Source organism: Acanthochromis polyacanthus, chromosome 6 (genome assembly GCF_021347895.1).
Source record: "Acanthochromis polyacanthus isolate Apoly-LR-REF ecotype Palm Island chromosome 6, KAUST_Apoly_ChrSc, whole genome shotgun sequence".
NCBI classification, from domain to species: domain Eukaryota; kingdom Metazoa; phylum Chordata; class Actinopteri; family Pomacentridae; genus Acanthochromis; species Acanthochromis polyacanthus.
In genome coordinates, this window is record NC_067118.1 from 5397369 (window position 1) to 5419816 (window position 22448).

Sequence of the window (22448 nt, forward strand, 5' to 3'; positions counted from 1 at the left end):
TAATGACTTCATCTGACCTTAGAAAACTGACCTGCACCACTACATGGACAGACTTCTGCTGTTTTAAAGTACTTTCCCTTCAGATAAGCAGAGCTCTGCATAGATCAGCTCATCCAAAGATGATGTTGTGATGAACGTTACTGATAGAGTTTGACTTGAGTCAGTACGATGGAACGTCGACTTCATTTACATGAAGTTAACATCAAACCCTCTTTAAATGTTCTTTCCATACGGCCAGCTTCATCAGTGACATCCATTCATTTATTTGACATTTCAGGACCTAAATGTCAGAACCAAATAAAAAGTCCTTCAACAGATAAAGCTGATGTCTTTAGCTCAGTGATCTCACCTCTAACTGCATGTAAAGGATGAAGGAGAAAATTTGTGACTGACATTTTCACAGAGTTTGAAACAGCTCAAGAACATCTGAGACTAAACACAGCTGAACATGTGATGTTTGGAATAAATCAGTGGAACATTCAGAATAATGAGATGTTCTCATGAGAAGATCTGAAGAACTGAACTACTGATCTACACTGATCATGTTCATTACATCTGGACTCACCGAAACTTTCTGCAGTTCCTCACAGCTGGAATCAGCCTCCGTTTTCCCTCCTTTGATGTTTTGTACTTGTTCAAGTCCAACTCATCCAGAACCTCCTCTGTAATCTGCAGCATGTAGGCCAGAGCTGAGCAGTGGATCTCAGAGAGTTCCTTCTTTGATCTATTCTTTGACTGAAGGAACTCTTGGATCTCCTGATGTACTGAGAGATCCTTCATCTCCATCAGACAGTGGAAGATGTTGATGCTTCTGTCTGGAGACATTTCATCACTGTTCATCTCCTTCAGGTTCTTGATGACTCTCTGGATCATTTCTGGATGGTTCTCTGTCTGACCCAGCAGACCTCCTAAGAGTCTCTGGTTGGACTCCAGACAGAGGCCATGAAGGAAGCGAACAAACAGGTCCAGGTGACCATTTTTACTTCTCAGGGATTTCTCCATGACTCTCTTCAGAAACACATCCAGAGTGTCTCTCCCCTCATCTTTCCACTCTTTTCCCAGGAAGTCCTCCAGAACCTTCTCCTTCTTGTTGGTGTAACAGTGGAACATGTAGACTGCAGCCAGAAACTCCTGAACGCTCAGATGGATGAAGCAGAACACCTTGCCCTGGTACAGTCCTCTCTCCTCTTTAAAGATCTGTGTGAACACTCCTGAGTACACTGAGGCTGCTCCCAGATCGATGCCACACTCTGTCAGGTCGGACTCATAGAAGATCAAGTTTCCTTTCTGCAACTGCTCAAAAGCCAGTTTTCCCAGAGACTCAATCATCCTCCTGCTGTCTGGACTCCAGTGTGGATCTGTCTCAGCTCCTCCGTCATACTTGACCTTCTTGACTTTGGTCTGAACCACCAGGTGGTAGATGTACATCTCAGTCAGGGTTCTGGGCAGATCTCCTCCCTCTCTGGTTCTCAGCAGCTCCTCCAGAACTGTAGCAGTGATCCAGCAGAACACTGGGATGTGGCACATGATGTGGAGGCTTTGTGCTGCTTTAATGTGGGAGATGATGCTGCTGGCCTGCTCCTCATCTTTGGATCTCTTCCTGAAGTACTCCTCCTTCTGTGGGTCAGTGAACCCTCTGACATCTGTCACCATGTCCACACAGTCAGGAGGGATCTGATTGGCTGCTGCAGGTCGTGTGGTTATCCAGAGGCGAGCAGAGGGAAGCAGATTCCCCCTGATCAGGTTTGTCAGCAGCACATCCACTGAGGTAGACTCTGTAACATCAGTTAGGACCTCATTGTTGTGGAAGTCCAGAGGAAGGCGACACTCATCCAGACCGTCAAAGATCAACACAACCTGGAAGTCTTCAAACCTGCACAGTCCTGCTGCTTTGGTTTCACTGAAGAAGTGATGAACAAGTTCCACCAAACTGAACTTTCTCTCTTTCACCACATTCAGCTCTCTGAAAGTCAATGGAAACATGAAGTGGATGTCCTGGTTGCTTTTGTCTTCAGCCCAGTCCAGAGTCAACTTCTGTGTTAACACTGTTTTCCCGATGCCAGCCACTCCCTGTGTCATCACTGTTCTGATTGGTCCATCTCTTCCAGGTGAGCCTTTAAAGATGTCTTCTGGTCTGATGCTTCTTTCTGCTCTGTCTGCTTTCCTGTATGCTGATTCAATCTGTCTGACCTCATGTTCATCATTGACCTCTGCAGTCCCTCCCTCTGTGATGTACAGCTCTGTGTAGATCTCATTCAGGAGGGTCGACTGTCCTGCTTTAGCGACGCCCTCAAACACTCTCTGGAACTTCTTCTTCAGACCACATTTAAGTTTACGTCTACAAACTGCAGCAAGTTCTGAATGAAAAAACAACATGAGATCAATGAATAAATGACAGTAAACATTACAGCAGTTCATCCTCGTAAAGACTGATTGTGTGAAGATATTGTGAGACTTTAGTAAATGTTCTGTTGATCAGCAGCTTCAGTCTTTACACAAATCCTCTTACTGCTCTGCAGACAGTCAGCCAGCTTCTCCTGCTTCATCCTCCTCAGGAACAACACTGTGATCTGCTGAAACATCTCTCTGCTGCTCCTCTGATCTTCATCATCACTCTCCAACTTCTCCTCATCCTCCCTCTGACTCTCTGAGCATTCTGGGTAATCTGGACTCACAACCTTCTGCATCTTCTTCAGCTCTTTCTTCACAAAAGTCACCATGTTGTCCTCCAGCAGCTGGAACAGAGAAATGTGTGAATGAGTCCATCAGAGTGAAATCATGGAGCCAAACATCAGATCCATGTTGGACACACTGACAGTCCACTGGTCTACAAAGAGCAGCATGGAGACGCCTGAACACAACAGATGGAGAAGAACTTGTTGTCCATGAACTCACCATGAATATGGAGTCCAGGTGATGCTGCTGGTCAGACTGAGCTCTGGGAACCTCTGAGTTCTGCTGGTCCACTCTGTGGATCAACATCAACAGTTAGATCTCAGTACATCTATCCACACAGACAAATTAAATCAGATGAAATGTATTTATATAGTACATTTCTGACAGATAGGTAGAAAAAACATATGCAAACAGACAAAACAAATTATAATAGACAATATAAAATTCGTCAAATCAATGAGTAAAACAAAATAAAATGGTATAAAATATGATAACAGGCAGGAGAAGATAATAACTTGTAAGATCAAATTTTAAAATAAATATGAAATCTTTGGACCATTGAGAGCAGCTAAAAGTCACTGAAAACATGAACATCAAGGTTTTTCTTGAAAATATTATCAGACTGAAAGAGGAAGGCTTCTCCAAAGCTTTGGACTCTGACCCGACTGTAAAGGTTGGACCTCCCAGCAGCCTCAGTCATGAACAGTTATTAGCAGTTGGTCTGATCAAGCTGATATGAGGCTTTGAGGTGGAGGAGGAGCAAAGAGGTTCAGAAATGTCACCAGGCTCCAACCCTTGCATGGTTTCATACATAAAACCACCTTAAAATCAATTCTGTATTAAACCAGTAACCAGTGTGGGTATTAAAGGACAGCTTTAAAGCTTTCCTTTGTTTTGGTGCCAGTTAAAAGTCTGGCAGCAGAATTCTGCACCAGTTGCAGACCAGACAGTGAGGATGGACCAATACCAGGTACAGTAAGTTACAGCAGTCTAACCATGAGGAAAGGTTGTGGCTATCAGCCTGCTATTGGACCATTATCTCAGTTGGAATTCTCCCCTCTTCCGCTATCAGTGAGTTAAAGTTTTCTTTGTCACAGGAAACAACAACAGCAACCTGAAGGCAGCAAACTACTGCATTTAGAATCAAACTGAAACATAAGTTTAGCTGCTGGATCACACAGTAATACAGCTCTGATAGTGTTTTTGCAGGTGAGTGTCCATTTTAATCACAGTGGTCGTCTCCCTGCATGCAAATGTTCCACCATCACAAGTCCAGCTGTCACTATGTTCAGTGAATGATAAGTGGGATTCATTTGAAGAAATACAAACAAGCCAGAGCATTTTCATCTATAACAGAATGATGGTGTGGTGCAGCCTGTATGTTCCACAGAGTGGGCTGGAAAAGCCACAGGACAAGACAAGATCAGCTTCACTGATCCTTCACTGAAGAAATTCATACACCATAGCAGCTGGATAAAGATAAGGCAGAAAGAAGCACTACAATTACAAAGAGATATTTTATTTCACCTTTATTTATACAGGTAATCTCACTGAGACATGGGGTCTCATTCTCAAGAGAGACCTGTCCTCAAATAAAATAACAAAACAACTGAATCACCAAAAACCAACACTAAGGGACCTGTACTAGACAAAACAACAATACTGAGTTACAGACAGACAGGGTCATGACAAAACACAACAAAAGCACAGATTTCAGGGTACAAAAGCAGATTTCCAGAAATCAGGAATGACACTGTTTGCATTGCAGAAAGACTGAAAGCATCCAACACTGAATCAGCTCTGATATTTGCTGTCAGGCTCAAGAAGTAAGGAAGGACGTTGTCAGGACCTGCAGACTTTTTCATGTCTCAGCCCTTTAAAGCCTTCCAGACTTCCCTGACAGAGAAAGATATGAAATTTAAAGTCTTCCTGTCTGAGTCATGACTTGCAGTGGAAATTAGGCTGATTCACCATTCGATATTTTGTCAAACAAGCTGTTTTTTTTTTAAGATTTCCTTTATTAATGATACAGGGGGGTGCTGGTGTCTCTGACAACCCCAACCACACAATGATCACTGAGATCACTAGCCAAAGCCCCCGTTGCAGTGTATTTATGGGGCATGATAGTCGTAAAAACGAGTGGGACTTTGAATTGTCTGTGTGCAATTCAAAGACAAAGGCACAAAAATATGCTTTAAAACCATCAGATACGTGTGAAAACCAGTCCCAAATGAAATCACCTGCCAGGATGATTTCCTTCAAATCGAACTGAGACAAGAGTTGTACTAAGGAGGATAAAATGTCAGTGGTAGCAGATGCAGACCTGCACAAGCCGAGTCTCCTGCAGCTAGACGGAAAGATGATATTTACGGAGTTCTTTTCTTTGCCCTGTTTTGTATCACTGTTCCATTCAAATCAAATGCTTAATGGGAAAGGAATGACACTGTGACCTGGCAGCAGCTTCATCTAGCAAAATAAAAGGATATTAGATGAAAAAAATCAGAAAAGCATCTGCCAGAAAAATTTAAATTTGACATTTAACACAAACCCGACAGCCCGAATGACGATTAATCAATAAGATAATCAATCTTAACTCAGAGAAACTGCTCTAAAACTAATCAGATCAGATCTGCTGATATGAAGCAGCATCATCCAGGACCAACTCCCCCACACTGGGTATGAATTAATGACCATAGAATTCGCTACTGGATGAAAACTCTTGTCCTGGAAATAACAGCAGGTTCCTGTTAGCAGCTAATGATGAGCTGCTAATCCTGCATCAGAACACACCAACATGTGCAGCAGCTGAGCTTCAACTTCCAGCCTCTGAGCTGCTGCACAGACGGCCTGGAACTGAGGCCTCCTCTGAAACACAACACCAGTTTACAGAGAAATAAAGTCCAAACTTCTTCCTTCTGGCTTTAAGTTCACTGACCACAGCACAACTTCTTCACTTTGTCAATGCAACAATCCCTAACCAGCATCCACAAACCTGCATGAAGCCAAATGTCTCTCCAGGACATCACAGCAGTGTTCACTGTTTGCTATTTGTCCTCCTCCATCCAGCAGCACCTGAAACCTGAGTGCAGCTTCCTGTCTACTCTGTTTGAGCCAAAGCACAAAGACGCCACCTGCTGGATCAGCTGGTGTCCTGCAGCTGCTTCACCACAGAACCACAGCATCCATTCTTTCCTCTCTGACAGGAACATTTCCATGGATGTGACAAAGACTCAGCATGTGTTTGAGGATTCATTCATGAAGACAATAAAACTGATTCACTGACATTTTATACAGTTACAGCATTTATATATCAATTACCTCTGAGCAGCAGGAGCTCCATCTCCTTTAAAGTGAATTAAAAAACCCTTTGAGTCATCGCTCTTAAAGGACACACAGCTGGGTGCAGGTCCAGGTCCAGGTCCTGGTCCAGGTCCTGGTCCTGTTCCTGGTCTCTGATGGATCCTGGTACACAGACATGAAAACCAGCAGCTCAGTAAGTGCAGCACAAACCAGCAGCTTGACAACAACCAACACAGCTGGAAGTTGAAGCAGCACCAACACCAAGTCATAAATCAGAGTCCAGACTAGCATCCTGCTGGAGCTGCTGTCAGGATGCAGCTTCATCATTAAATCTCTTTATTGGACTCCATCCAGAGTTCACACACAACTGTGAGGCTCAGCTGACTGTCATACCTTTCCATGTTGGTGAAAACCTGCAGCCACCTGAGGACACAAACACACAAAGTTCAGCCGTCAGTCTTCAGTCTCAGTCAAACACACAGCTGACTGGATCTGAACATTTCATTCTGTTTCTCAATCAACTCATCCCAGACCAGCGACCCACCAGCTGATTGTGGACGTCCACAGCAGCAGACAAACGGCAGCTTGTTGCCGACAAACACAAATCAAAGGTCCACTTACTCAACTTGTTGCAGTCCAACAGCTTTCTGCTCCTCTCCTGAGCTCCACCGTCGTCCTTCTTCAGCTCTGCAGGAACCAAACAGCTCAAAGCACAAACCAGTCTGAACCTGCACAGATCAGAGGTCAGCTCTTTATCCTTCTCATATCAGACACACAATCAACCCTCCCAGTCAGATCAGCTTTATTTCAATACAAGTACAGTCAGACTCAATATTCATCTTCATAATGAACCTGAAAGCTGAACTTAGAACTCGTTTCAAAGCCTCACTTTGAGTCTCTCACACCCAACTGGAAAACACAAAAACCAGTTGTGTTGGTTGTTGTATTCTGAGTTTTTATCTGAGTTCTCAGAGTTCTCAGCTGATTGACTTCAGATAAAGTCCTGACTTTAACATCCATGTAGACTCTGAGAATGAAGCCTCAACTCTGCATTCAGTTCACTGTTAGACTCTAAATCTAATCTTTTAATCACAGCCTCCATCTTGTTCTGACATCCAAACTCAACATCTCATCGTTTTTCCCCAAAACCCTCTTTTGTCTCATCGTATTTTTATTAAGGTCTGAATTTACAGTGATGGACTTCTGGGTCCAAACAGAATCAGAATACTAGAAGTTTGTCAGTGAAAAGAAAACTTGGAATTGAAATATGTCTCATAAAACAACTTGTGTTGGCAGTGAAAGAAAAATGTTTGTGAGAAAAGTTCAACTGAAAGATAAAACACAGATATTCACAATTATTTCTGTTTTTGTATTCTGATGATTTTCAATGACAGTTTTCTGATTTATTCCTTCAAATCTGTGTTTTATTGTTGTTTTATCTTGATGCTAGTGTTGTCTGTTGTCAGTTGTGTTTTCTTTTCCAAAACCAAATTTGGCTCAAAAATGTTCATCATGTTTTCTTGTTAATACATTAGTTTTCAGTTCTTTTGCTCAGAAACAGCATGATTAGACAGATGTTAATTACCTTCTTGACAGTTTCAGAAAGTTCTTTCCTTCATCATCCTTCTGGTGAAGGCAAACAGAAGAGCTCAAATCTTATAAAATATTAAATTTGATCTGAAACAACAAACTATAACGTCTCTGTTGTGGCTCCAGACTACAGAACATTTGGTAAGAAGTTTCATTACAGTAAAAGTGTTTATCTGATCATGCAGAAACTACATTGAAGGAAATATTCCATTAATATTTACTTCAGAGTCAGTTTCTCTGTATAAATTCACCTCATTATGTAAAGTGTGAACATAAAACTGAATCAAATGTCTGTAAATAAAACTGAATGAATGTTGCTGGTGGAGGTAGAAAGTCTGAAGAACTGTGAGCTGACAGGTTGCTTTGCATTAGAACAAAACTCCCACATCATCAGAACTGCTCACATCTTTGGATTTACGTTACAGATGGAACATCCCAGCTGGCAGGAAACGTTCTGACAAGTTCTAGGAATATTTAGAGGAAATGTTTTAGTCAAGAAGAACGTTAGAAGAAAACAGCAGCTTTATTCTTCTATTATGTCTTTAATCATTTATTTATTACTTATTACATATACATACACACACATATATATATATATATATATATATATATATATACACAATTATTATTATTATTATTTTGTATGTCTTTATTGAACTTCCCTTTGGGGACTAATAAAGTTATTGTATTGTCTTATATTGTACTGTAAAAACTTAAATTCTGTTAAAAATTCCTCTTTCTTGTTCAACATGGTGAAGTGTAGGGAGCTCACTGTGAAAGACAGAGTCTGCATTAAAGCCCTTCATGAGGCTGGATGCTCTTTTTGGACATAAAGTGTTCTCACAGTGAGGTCAAGGCTTAAAGGGAAGCAGAGCTGCTAAGAAGCACGTATTGAGGCCTGTAAACATCACATTTTTCTTCACTCTGGGTTTCATTTTTCACTACAGTTTAAAGTCCTGCTCCTCTATTGTTTCCATGGAAACAGACCAATCTGTGTTGAATTAGTGACTTTATAGGAGGTGAACACTTTTGCAGTTACTGATTTTAACTTTTATATTTTCAGTTAACTAACATTTGTTATGGCTGTGGTTGTATTTTGTGTCGTTGTTCTTTTCTCTTCATTCATTCTGACAGCAGGTGAAGTCAGGTGTGTTCCTCCTGTTTTTGGTTCCATGGGTACCTTTGGATTTATTTCCTTTAGGTTGTTTTCTTTCTGGCTTCTTTATTTTGTAGAAAAGATCTTTTCTGGTGGTTGTTTTTCTTCTTCCGTCCTCTCTGAGTCAAGGCTCAGTCTTGTGTTGTCTCCAGTGAACTTGTAAATAGTCTGAATAAATATAAGGATGCTGCTGCTGACCTCTAGTGGCTGTTTGTGACCAAGACAAGGCTGAAAATATGAGTTTGTAGAAAAGTAGTGTAGATTTTTTTTGGAAATCTCTTCCTGAAAAGCCAAATTATATTTATTGTGATTCCGTATTTAAAAGCAATAAAAGGGAAAATATTCCAAAGAGAATGAAAGCTTCATATTGACTCTTTATATCGACATAAATACAGTGTTTACAATAGGGATGTAAATATACTCCACTATCTGTATCTGTATCTGTTTACCCATCCATCCATTCTCACCGCTTTATCCTCACTAGGGTCATGGGGGGTGCTGGAGTCTATCCCAGCTGACTCGGGTGAAGGGAGGGGACACCCTGGACAGGTCACCAGTCTGTCACAGGGCTACATATACAGACACACAATCACACTCACATTCACACCTACGGACAATTTAGAGTAATCAATTAACCTCAGCATATTTTTGGACTGTGGGAGGAATCCGGAGTACCCGGAGAAAACCCACACATGCACAGGGAGAACATGCAAACTCCATGCAGAAAGATCCCAGGCCCACCCCAGGATTTGAACCGGGATTCTTATTGCTGCAAGGATAAAGTGCTAACCACTACATATATAAATCATGTATGGAGAATCAATATAATCAATATATCAGAAAAAATAATATATATAAATCATATCTGGAGTATTAATATAATCAGTATATCAAAGAAAATTATTATATAAATCATATATAGACTATCAATGTAATTCACACATATACAGGCATGTCATTGGGAAATTACCAAATAAGTGAATCCTTGGAAGCGAGGGAGCGGAGCGACCGAGCTGGGGGAGGGTTTGGGAGGGGGGCGGGGCCAACCTTCCTTTGCAAGAAACCTTTGAAATTTAAAGGCTGAAATGGTGCATTCTGGTGAACTCTGTCACCTAGAATTCTTTAAACGTGAAGGCTTAAAAAAATGTCTGTATGGGACCTTCCAGGCACCCCCCAAAAACAGCACAAAGTCATGTTAATGTGATGAAACCAAATATTTATACTGGATTCAAATTTGAATGGAGCCACATAAAGTCATCACTGTGTGCTTTCCGATCGACCATGGGAGTGAGCCTCTTCTGTTGAGGAACTTGTGGAGCAATGCCACTGGGTTGTTGCAAGCATAGACATAATAAAGAGTAAACGCCGCATCAACCACTACTGCCTATTGGGCTGACGAGCGGTGGGGTCCGGTCAGCCGCTCCATTCAGCGCTGTTTGACAGCGCATTTAATCCATCTTAACTCTGAATATTAAACTGATTTTCACGCATTTTTATTTTTTTTTGCTACAAACGTCATACATGTAGCTATGATACAGGACAAATGGTTCAGCGTATTTTACTATTCATAGCAGGAATAATAGATAATAATAATAATAATAGGTAATAGAATATTCTGATATTAAGCTCGACTGTAGACAGGTATTTTGCAAACACTGTAAACACACACACACTAATATATGTTAGAGAAGCAGATAATAGTAGTAAAGTCAATTATTTTAATAATTTGAAGAGACAATATATGATTACACTATATATACATATATAAACAAAATACTGACTAATGAACACATTTCTATATAAAACAATATATATATATTATCATTTTCTGATATATCTTTTTTAATATATATGTATGAATTATATTGATAGTCTATATATGATTTATACAATAATTTTTTATGTATGTATATATAGCGTAATCATATATTGTCTCTTCAAATTATTAAAATAATTGACTTTACTGCCATTATCTGCTCCTCTAACATATATTAGTGTGTGTGTGTTTACAGTGTTTGCTAAATACCTGTCTACAGTCGAGCTTAGTATCAGAATATTCTATTACTGTTAATCCCGCTATGAATATTAAAATACGCCGAACCATTTGTCCTGTATCATAGCTATATGTATGATGTTTGCAGCAAAAAATTAAAATAAAACCCCGTGAAAATCAGTTTAATATTCAGAGTTAAGATGGATTAAATGCGCTGTCAAACAGCGCTGAGTGGAGCGGATGACCGGTCCAAGATGGCGGCCGTATTTCTCTCTGCGCAGCACCCCGAGCGGCGTCTACTCTTTATTATGTCTATGGTTGTAAGTACACACTACTGATCCCGTATGTTTGGTCCTGTTGTCGCGTCTCTTCCCTCCGCCGGGTGAAAAAATTGCTGGGCATTTGGTGGTTAGAGCGCTTTTCTTACAATTTCCTGGCATGATTTTTCGTTTTCATGTGGTCTATCAGCGCTTGGCATCCTCTGTCGCTGTATTTTGTCTCATCGTCGCACACCATGCACCTCGCTTTCCCACCTACATCTAACTTTCAATAATGCTCTCCAATCGTTGTTTCCAACTCGTGCTTTTGCCAGCGCACTGTTGACAACTACGTGCGATCCAACCCTATACCCCTTACACCCTATATATTTTTTTCTCATCGAATTTGGGCGATTCACGTTGGGTCTCAAAATTGATACCTCGATACGCGAATTTTCGCGGATCCGCGACCAAGTAACATGCCTGCATATATATTAAAAAATATATATCAGAAAATGATTATATAAATATAAATATATATACATATATATATATATATATATATATATTTATTATCATATATATTATGTTTCTGATATATTGATTATATTGATACTCCATACATGATTTATATATGTAGTATGATTTTCTTTGATCTATAACTTTTATTTATTATATATATATATATGAATGATGTTGATACTCCATCTATGATTTATATATATTAATTTTCTCTGATATATAACTTCTATTGTTTTATATAGAAATATGTGTTCATTAGTCAGTATTTTGTTTATATATGAATATATAGCGTAATCATATATTGTCTCTTCAAATTATTAAAATAATTGACTTTACTGCCATTATCTGCTTCTCTAACATATATTAGTGTGTGTGTGTTTACAGTGTAAACACACACACCTGTAAATACCTGTCTACAGTCGAGCTAAATATCAGAATATTCTATAACTGTTTATCCCGCTATGAATATTAAAATACGCCGAACCATTTGTCCTGTATCATAGCTACATGTATGACGTTTGCAGCAAAAAAATAAAATAAAAAATGCGTGAAAATCAGTTTAATATTCAGAGTTAAGATGGATTAAATGCGCTGTCAAACAGCGCTGAGTGGAGCGGATGACCGGACCAAGATGGCGGCCGTATTTCTCGCTGCGCAGCACCCCGAGCGGCGTCTCTTTATTATGTCTATGTACACAAGTACCTACTGAAGTCTGAAATTGGTATGGATTGCTCAGAAGTTGCTATATTTATTGTTTATTTGAAAACTATTTAAAGAACAATGATACAATGTAAAAGTTTTTATTTTATTTTAGTCAGAACATGGATATTTTTAAAGTTATATAAATGATTATTTATTCACACAACAGCCTCAGAAATGAGATTTGAATATTTTTGATCACAACAGTAAAGGAACTATTTACAGAACAAGCATTTTTTCTTCCTGAGTCAGAACATGAATATTTTTAAGTGTATGAATGAATTTACATAACAGCTTCATAATTGAGATTCATTGTTTTTGATCACAATATTAAACAAACTATTTACAGAACATTTTTTATTAAATCAGAACATGAATATTTTAAGTGCATGAATGTATAGAATGCATGGAGTAAGAAATTATAAACACGCCATGCAAGAGTTGTCATAGTTCTCAAAGTCAGTTATTTTTTTATTTTAATTTTATTTTTAAAAAATACAGACGGAAATGGAGGCAGTGACCGACGCGAGACGAGCCGTTTTCTTGTCGAATGCACCGCGTACCTACGTTATGAAACAACTTCACCAAGTAACTTTAACTATCATAAAAACAAAAACAGAGGCGAGCTGAAGAATACTGAGAAGCACCGTTAGCACCGTGAGCTAGAGCCATGCCAAACAAGCACACAGAGATCGTGTTGTGTCTGAGTGAAAGCGAAAGTGACCGCTTCTCTGTTCAGAGCCAGTCTGTGTAGGAGGAGGGCGCTGTGTGTGACTGGCCAATCACAGAGCGTGAGAGAGTGACGACAGTAGTTGTTGCCCAATGAGGATTTCCCATCAACACGAGTACGAACAATGACGGTCAGTACTCGGACTATACTCGGATTCAGCAAAAATGCATTATCCGTAACGAGTACTCGTTTAAAACGATTATTCAGCTCATTGACTCTGTGCTAGAATAAAGAGGTTAACTACAGAAACCAACAACATGGAACAGAGTTCTCACTTAAAACTGTTCAATGAGGTGCAAAACTTCCTGATCAACTCTAAAGAAATGAAGAAAAATAAGTGTGAGAAGATGAACAATGAACAGAAATCAGAAGTGACTGAACTCACCGATGAAGAGGAAACAGAAAAAAGTGTGGAAGACTTTCATGTTGAGGCTCTGATGCTTTAATGCTGCTTCTCTTCTTTCTTCTCTGACAAAACAGGAACTGCGCACTTCTCTTAATGATGGTCCCTCCTACAAACTCAGCTCTACACTCCTCCCCTCTTCTTTAACCTCTTTATTCTAGCATCAGATATGAGTCACTTGAACAAGCAGTTTGTTGGAAGTTAACGTCTTAAAATATAAACCTGTGAGGACATTAAAGGGTTCATACAAACTTTTTATTTTATTTTCAACAGTTTTCATTAGTTTTGCATCTTTTCCCTCCAGAATTCATCAAAAATATGAGTTTGTGTTTGACTTTTGTTGTTTGTCGACTGTATATTTGTGTTGCTTTGGCACAAACGCAGCAAACACAGGAAACTGTAACCATCAGATAGACTCAGAAAAATATGTTTAGAGTCACAGAAGTCAAACATGTTTAAATCTACACAGAGTCAGTCTTAAACGTCTTAAAATATAAACCTGTGAGGACATTAAAGGGTTCAAACATGTCAGTCTGCAAATTCCCATTTTTGGTTAGTTTCACTTCATTTTTTCTTCCAGAATTATCTTAATTTTGTTTTAGTGTTAGTCGTTGACAACATTATTTTTACACCATTTTCAAAAGAAGCTAAAGAGGAACAGAATTCCAGTAAACCACTGACAGCAGCTGTGGTTGTGAAGCAACACATTAAAACTTAACTTCAGCAGTAAAGATAGAATCAGCAGATGAAGACGTCTGACAGAAAATAAAAGAACAAACTAAACTCCAGGTCCAGTCTGTAGCTTTTACTTGTGAGCTTTTAACAGCGTCTCAGTTTCCTTTTGCTTCGTCCAGTTGTCAAAAAGATAAACTTTACTGATCATCAGGTAAATTCCCACATTATAGCAGCTCTGAAGACATAAACAGAAGCAGAAAAAGTGAAGACTGGTGGATAAAAATGAAGCAGAAACCATGATAAAATGTTAAAACATTAAAATAATTACTTTTAAAAGACAATATGACATTTATATGACATGATGGATGATTGTACCCATATTTTAAATACACACATGGTGTGTGTATTTAGTGTGCATTTAGTGTACTTGAAGAGAAAAACTTAAAGACCCACCGAGGAAGATTGTAGCGGAGCCTCGGTCTCCCGTGAGCCTCGGCGTGCACTGTCGCAAACCGTCGTACCCACACAGTGTTTTTGCCACAAAATTGGTCAACTAAACCAGTCAAACTAATCCCATAGTCTACTAACCACACATCGCAAGCAACACACACAAAAGACAAAAGAATTGTATCAAACTTACAAAGAGTTAAAGTTACGTACCTGTCTAGGAGAAGCACAGCCAGCTCGGCATCTGTTTTGATTCCTTTTTGCTCCCGGAATTCTCTCCACCTCTGAAATGCCTGTCCAAGATGGACTGTTCTTTTGCTTCGTTGTCGATCTGACAACCTTTTTGCGAGCAGACTTTGCTCCGTTGGCTTCCTTTTGCACTCCATGTGTGCCGTCTTCTCAACCAACTCTCCGCTCTGCTACTGCTAAAAACAACTAGCTCCGCTCTGCTACGCTCTGTCAGCGCACGCACACCGTATTTGCTGTAAATCGCTCCGTCTCTCACAGGAAATTCTAGACGAGTCGACAAAAAATTACTAAAATACAAATATTTACAAAACCAAAATGATTCATGAATCGAAAATGGGGGCATTAATAAGTGTAAATAACGAAGATTCATCCACATTAATATGAGACTTTGTTACGAGCATAAAAATCTTCCTCGGTGGGTCTTTAAAAAATGTTTTTAATTTAATTCACAGAAATATATCATCCTCAGACTGCAGCGTGTTTCAGGATGATGTTAGTAACTATTGATTATTTATCTTTTTAACAGCACTGCAGGATGGAAACACTGGATTTGTGAATGCAGAAAACAAACTCTTCAGAAGACTGGAAGGAGAAGACATCACAGTCAGATGTTCATTTTCTGTCTCTGGACACACAAAGTTCTTCTGTAGGGAAACCTGTGAAGAAGGAAACATTCTCATTAAAACAACAGAGGAGACAGCTGAGAATGGCAGATACAGCATTAGATATGAAAGAAAACATTTTCCATCAGATGATATTCTGTATGTGAGCATCAAACATCTGAAGAAGTCTGACTCTGGTTGGTACAGACGTGCTTTGGAAAGATCTTGGCGTCCAGATTCATTTCAAGATTTTCAGATTGTTGTCTCAGAAGGTGAGTTTTAAAGTTTCTTTCTATGTTTCTGAACTTGTAAAGAAAGTGTTAATATTGCTAAATATTTAATTGTTCTCCATCAGTTCTGCTGTAAAACATGTAGAAACCTCCAACTGTTCCTCCTGCAGACTCTCTGAATATTCATATATTCTATTTATCTGAGTGTTAATGAACCTGTCAGTTCATCTTCCAGCAGTATGGTCAGGATTCTGATTATTTCACTGTTTACAGCTTCAACCACTTCATAACCAAAGTCCACTCTTCCAACTTTTCCACCGTCATCGTTTCTCCCATCAGCCTCCACGGCAACAACACCAACAGAAGAGAGTTTGAGCTCCACTTCAGGAACATCTAAACCTCCATCAGTTTCCACTGAATCCTCCGAGCAGCTCGACTCATCTCCACCACGTTCAGGTACGTCTTAGAAATAATCCCCCAGATTAATACAGATAAAGTATTTTGATGGGACTTTTTGACAGCACAAATCAAACTTCTGTAGTTTACATATGAATATATATATAAAATACCACCATCACTGTGGTGGTTTGTCTCTATGAAGCCATGAGGAGCATTAAAGTGTCTGAATGACAGAATTAACAGATTAATGAAGCAGCCATGTTTCATATCTCATTCAGTCCAATCCAACTTTATGTCTAAAGCAATTTAAAAACAACACTGTCGACCAAAGTGCTGTACACATCAAAAAATAAAATCAATAAGTAAATCATTAAAATACAAATAAAATAGTGCAAGTGTAAAAATAAGACATAAGACACAGGTTGTACAGTAGAAGTCAGCTCTAAGCTGAGCCATAGGCCAAGTTAAAAAAAAAAAGTGTTTTTAAAAGAGATTTAAAAGTAGGGAGAGAATGAGGTGTTTAGTGGGAGCTCATTCCACAGTTTAGGAGCAGCCACAGAAAGATGTTCTAAAGATGCAGGCTGACAGGTTCAAATTGATTAAAAACAGCAGAATAGGTTACTGATGTGCCTGGGTCATATGCAGGACGACTGATAAGGGCTCTAGTGCTCTCCACTTTGCGAATGAAAAACTGCAAAAAAATCCTCACACATTTTTGATGAGTCCTCGGGACAGTGGGGTTCTGGAGCACTGAGAACGGTTTAATAGTGTCAAACAGAACACGTGGGTTGTTACCGTTGGAAACAATGATGTCAGAAAAGTGTCTAGTTTTTGCATCTTTGACAGTTTTTTGATAGGAATGTCAACTATCCCTCAGATTCTGAAAAGACACATGAAGCTTGTCCTTTTTCCATTTTCTTTCTGCCTTTCTGCATTCACATCTGGCTGCAGGCGTAACATCATTTAACCAGGGTTCAGACTTTGGTTTAGACAGCCTGAGTTTCACAGAACGAAAAATGTCTAATGCAGCTCTGCAAGCGGAATTAAAACCAGCGCAAAAATCATCACTGGATCTGTTTAAACAGAGAGAGTCATTCATGTTCAGAAAAGAGCAAAAGTCTGCAGCGGTGGAGGGGTTAACCATACGGCCACGACACACAGGACAGAGGAAGTTCAAATAAAACAGGCAGATGATCAGAGAAAACTGCATCATAATCTCAATGTTAGAAACAGTAAGACCATGAGTAAGAACAAGATGGAGAGTGTGGCCATGTTCATGTGTGGGGCCAACAACACGCTGTGCAAGATTAAAACATTCCATCAAATTTAAAAAGTCTTTCACCAGTGGCTTTTCAGGGCAACTCACATGGATATTAAATTCCCCAGTAATGAGAATGCAGTCATACACCAGTTATTCAGCCAGGAAATGTGAAAAGTCACTAATGAAGTCTTTGCTGTATTTGGGTGGTCTGTAAATGACAGCGCACAACACCGGGGGTGCAGAGCTCAGTTCAAATACGTTCATTTCAAAACTGACATATGATGCCGTGGATACGAGTTGGTTGCACTTAAAGATACTTTTAAAGACTGTTTCAGTCTGAAAATGGATTTATATATAGTGACGTCTGCAGTAAAACATCTGATGCAGAGGGAAGTTTAAGCCGTTAATCAGGTAAACATGTGTTTAGTCTGCAGATGATCATGTTCCAGAACATATATTTACATCTTCTGTATCTCTGCAGGTTCATGAATGTGGAGCTTGTATGTATAAAACTTGTGGCTCCTCATTTACTAAAGCAGTGGTCACCAACCTTTTTATGCCCAAGATCCCTGACCTCTGCCTTGGCAACAGGCAAGATCTACCTATTGAAGCGTTGAGAGAAAAATACTTTCCAGACTCCAGACTGTTACAAAGTGGGGCTTTTTATTGAGCCTAATTTTAATTAATGAAATTACCCACACTTAATTTTAAGTGGAACATAAAATAAAATGTTTTTACCATATGAAATGAAGAAAAGGTACTAGTACCAATGAATGCTGTGTTTATCAGCTGAAGTTACAACACAACACTGACAATATTCTCAGACAGTGCACCTCTAGTAAAATAATTATTATGAAATAAAGAAAAAATGTTTTGTTTTGTCATTCAGCAGACTGGATGAACTAGCAATGACTGCTGTTTTTTTATCAGCTGAAGGTACAACAGTACAAGTCAACGTGATGGCTGTGACTGAACACCGTCTAAAAGAGCCTTATAGTTAGGCTCATAAGCACAGACGGCCAGTCTGAGGCAGTCAGTGAGGTGTCTGTTTGTAAGCCGACTCCTGTGCTTTGATTTGATTATTTTCATCTGTGAAAATGCCATTTCACAAAGGTAAGTTGAACCAAAGTAGGCACTCACTTTTGCTGCACATGCACTGAGGAGAGGAAACTTCTCTCTGCAGACAAGTCTCCAAAAGTCACTGTCCCTTGATCTGGCTTTTAGCTCTATGTCATTTTGCAGATCAGTTATCTCCATGTCCACTCCATGTCCAAGACCAAATGCTTTCTGGAATTTGGCTGCAACATCATCTGTATCAATAGGCAGGAATGGGTTTGAGACAAATGCAGCAACATCTTCCATGACATCTAACTCACCAAAACGTCGACTGAACTCTGCTGCCAGTTTCTCCAGGTGTGCACACGACTGCTCAGGGTGAAAATCATAGTTGTCTCTGATGGACTTTGACATTTTCTCCAGGTTGGTGAAGTGTGTCAGCACTCCTCTCTTTAGGTGTGTGGTCCAGACACTGAGTTTGGCCTTGAATGCCTTCACTGCACTTATCATCTGGGGCAGGTTTCTGTCTTTTCCCTGGAGTTCATTGTTGAGTGAGTTCAGTTTTGCTGTTAGGTCTGTTAGAAACCCCAGGTCCAGCAGCCAGGCATCATCTGAGAGCTCCTCATGCTCCTCATTCCTTTCACACAGAAACATCTTTATCTCAGGCAGCAAGTCAACAAATCGCTACAACACTTTGCCGCGACTCAACCATCGCACGTCAGCATGCAGAAGCAGGTCTCCATACGCGGACTCCAGCTCATCCAACAACGCCTTGAATAAGCGATGCTGAAGCGCCTTTGCTCGGATCGAGTTTACCACTTTGAGCACCAGTTTCATTACGTGAGAAAAGTCCACAACTTTCCCAGCCAGAGCCTGCTGATGAATCACACAGTGATAATTCATGAAGACAGGAAAATCCGGATCGTTACGGCACAGAGCTATAAAACCAGAGCGCACATCGCCGGGGCTCCATCAGTGGTGATTCCCACCAGTTTGTGAATAGGGATGTTATTTTCACGGACATAGTTCTTAAATACGTTGTAGATATCCTCACCTCTCGCTCTCTGTTTCAGATGGAGAAGGGTGAGGAAGTCCTCCTTTGTTGTGAAATCCGGAAAAGCCATCCTGACAAATACAACAAGCTGAGCTGTGTCCATAACATCCAGCGATTCATCAAACTGCAGTGAAAAATATTCACAGAGCGACAAGTCCTTCAGCCCCTGTTGATCAACGTCCTCTGACAGTAACTCGACCCTTCGTGTCACTGTTGCAGGACCAAGCGGTACAGCACGGATCGCGGCCTTTATGTCCTCTCTGTTTATTAAGTCGCTGCAAACTGTCTCTGCTGTAACGACCATGGCTTCCTTAAATAAATCCCCGTCTGTAAAGGGCTTCTTGTGTTTAGCCAAAAGGTGGCTAACACGAAACGATGCTTCAGTTGCAGCCTTGTTTTGTGAAGCAGGTTTCGTGAAAAGCGTCTGCTGAGCCTTCAGCTCCGCTTTTAGCTCTTGAACTTTTTTAGCGCGAAGTCCGCTCTTCGGTGGGTAACTGTCTTTGAATTTCTGGTGGTTAGTGTTGTGATGCCATTCCAAATTCCCTCACTTCGCCAGTGCTTGTGCCTGGTGGTACAACATACACACACACCTGTCTTTCACCAAAGTAAAAACGAATTCCTCCTCCCATTCCGGATTAAAATAGTATTTTGCCTTCTTTCGTGGTCGATCCTCCGCCATGCTGGAAAACAGCAAAGTCCTAGGATACGCTATCACCATGGTAACGACGTAGCGCAATGATTGTACGTCACTCACAAGTACATCTGCTAAACTGAGGAGGAAGAGGAGGAGGGAAGGGAAAAAGCTGTGCCCGAAGCATATAGAGGCGCTTACAAAACCGAACACTAATAGCCTACTAATATAGATACACATATTTTGTCTCTACATGTATCCCCCTCCCCCCTCTCGAGATCGACAGGTCGAGCATCTGAGATCGACTCGTCGATCGTGATCGACGGGTTGGCGACCACTGCCTTAAAAAGACTATTGCACCGGCCAAGATAAGCATAGCCTCAAAAAGACCAGTGTGCTCTGTTTTATTGGTCTGATGCCCCTCAACGGGACTGTTTTTAATAGATCTTAGTAGGATTTTAGTCTACTCTTTTTAAGAAGTTATTTTATCTTGTGTTGTTGTTTTTAAATTTAGGAAATAAATTTCCTTCATTGCTCACTGCATTTGTGGACATTTTTTTAATAGTGGAAACCAAGTCTTTTGACTGCTGGTAAAAAGTGACTTGAATCTGTGCAGTCCATGTGACAATAACAAGTCGTGAAACTTTATGGCTGAAGGCTGGAGTCACCCTCTCTCTCTCTTTGACTGAAACAAAGAGACTGGAACTGAACTTAAACAAAAAACACTTGCCAAATTAATATTTCTATATGCATTTGTTTTTTTCAGATTTACCACAGTTACTCACAGTGTTTCATCTATGACATAGTCGAAAATCATATTTACATGTCTTATAGAAGTCGATTTATTAATTTGTGATGTTTAATCATTTATTCCCCAGGATACTATGATTTTGGAATGAATTCCAGTATTAACCTCTGAATTTCCTCTCCATTTAGGTTGAATGATGACCATTGTATTTACCTGTTACCAAATCTCTGACTTGTTGTTATATTCTCACTGTGATACATATTTTTAATGTCATAAACATAAACATTGTTATGAATGAAATAATTCACATCATATGAACATATGTATTAATCTACACATTTAGGAACATGCCTGTCTCTTTCACACAACTGAAATATGGTGGAGAGATAGACAGATCGTGTTTTAATCGTTTAATATCCCAATGTTTTAATTCCTTCTGGAGTAGTTTTCCATCTCTCCTCTTTGAGACAAAGGAAGGGGTCATGTTACCACCCAGAGATTCACGCCGAAGCTTCCCTCCGCCTTGGGGTCCTCCCATGGCCCCTTTGGCCTGATATAAACCTAAGCAACACTCTGTCCTTCCTCTCTTACTCTCTCTTACCCTCTTCCCTTTTTTTACTACCTGGGGAATTCATGACAGAGATTCCCATTATTTTCTTACCTAAAGCACGTTTTTCCTATCTTTGAAATTCCCTCACCATCTAAGTTTGTTAACTATTTACCTCTTAATATTTTTGTAACTTAAGGAGACATTTTGCTCAACGTTAAGTCCACGTTATTCGTTTTAATCTGGAGAACCGATTCAGAACCAGCATTTATTTTTCTTAATTTTGACAGTTTTTCATCAAACATCCATTTTTCTTGGCTAAAGCCTGAGGACCATCATTTTTAAATCAAGCGGCATTCAGCTGTGACCTCCATAGACCTGTTGGACCAGGTCCATTTGCACAGAATCGGATCAACCCGCGGCAGGACATCCAAGCGTGGCCGTAACGACAACACACCGCTCCGAACCTGCAAGTCCAGACCGTTGTGCTGCTTCTCTGAAGGCCCGCAAGTCCCAGCCCCATGACGGTTCACTTCAAAATCCAGCTGAGTTTGCTCTGATTCCATTCTATGGGTGATGTACTAACCGCTTGGTCAATTAATTCATTTAATCAATTTATTCATTTACAAATTATTAATTCTTAATCCAAATTACCGGTTACCTCGTCAGGTTAGCTCTGGCTAATCCTCACCATATTTCCGTCTCTCTCACGCACACACCACACACACACTCCCACATTCCACACATGCACGCGCACACACATGTAGTCCTGCACACACACACACACACACACACACACACCATATCTACATTGTATATAGTTCACTTATTATTAATTTTTCATAGAATAGTTAATAAATACCTAATTTTAGACCAAATTACAGTCTTGTGTTTCTTTGTGTAAGAATGTGGTCAATTTAACCGAGGATTCAAGACTTTTTGATATGAGATTGATCAAAATTTTTATGAATATTAATTGTTTTTATTAAAGTTTATTATTTCCGGGACTTCCGGATGAGCCTTCGAGAGATGTAGACGTCTTTTCTGAGTGCTCCCACATTGACCTTAAACTTTTCCAACAGGATCCTTTTCATTTATGGACGTTATACAGGCCACTTGGTTAATGTTATAAGCGAGCATTATTTTCACTTTTACAAAGTATAGTGCAATTATTTGCTAAGGATGCCTCCGAAGAAATCTAACATTGCTAAGGCTAACGAAGA

The 22448-nt window shown here is 39.9% G+C and overlaps 1 protein-coding gene and 1 long non-coding RNA gene across 13 annotated transcripts in view; one reads left to right on the top strand and one right to left on the bottom strand.

Moving 5' to 3' along the window:
* Window positions 1–22448, top strand: part of LOC127534550 (uncharacterized) — a 532033-nt gene that overhangs the window by 115756 nt on the left and 393829 nt on the right. The gene's annotated exons all lie outside the window — the stretch shown is intronic.
* LOC110947664 (NACHT, LRR and PYD domains-containing protein 12-like) overlaps window positions 1–22448 on the bottom strand; it is a 155838-nt gene that overhangs the window by 113056 nt on the left and 20334 nt on the right. For 4 of the 11 annotated variants that reach the window (XR_007942702.1, XM_051949994.1, XM_051950010.1 and 1 more), the window contains exons 1-4: window positions 5995–6121; window positions 2896–2968; window positions 2510–2735; window positions 566–2357 (exon numbers count right to left, since the gene is read on the bottom strand). Coding sequence is in view for 5 of the 11 variants with exons in the window: in XM_051949994.1 (XP_051805954.1) it covers window positions 566–2357; window positions 2510–2735; window positions 2896–2898 (2021 nt within the window). In the remaining 6 variants the exon portion in view is untranslated. Of the gene's footprint in view, window positions 1–565; window positions 2358–2509; window positions 2736–2895; window positions 2969–5994; window positions 6122–6369; window positions 6400–6597; window positions 6705–13308; window positions 13432–22448 lie in introns of those variants that run through there. The other 7 variants (XM_051949995.1, XM_051950005.1, XM_051950002.1 and 4 more) reach the window with 5 other exon arrangements.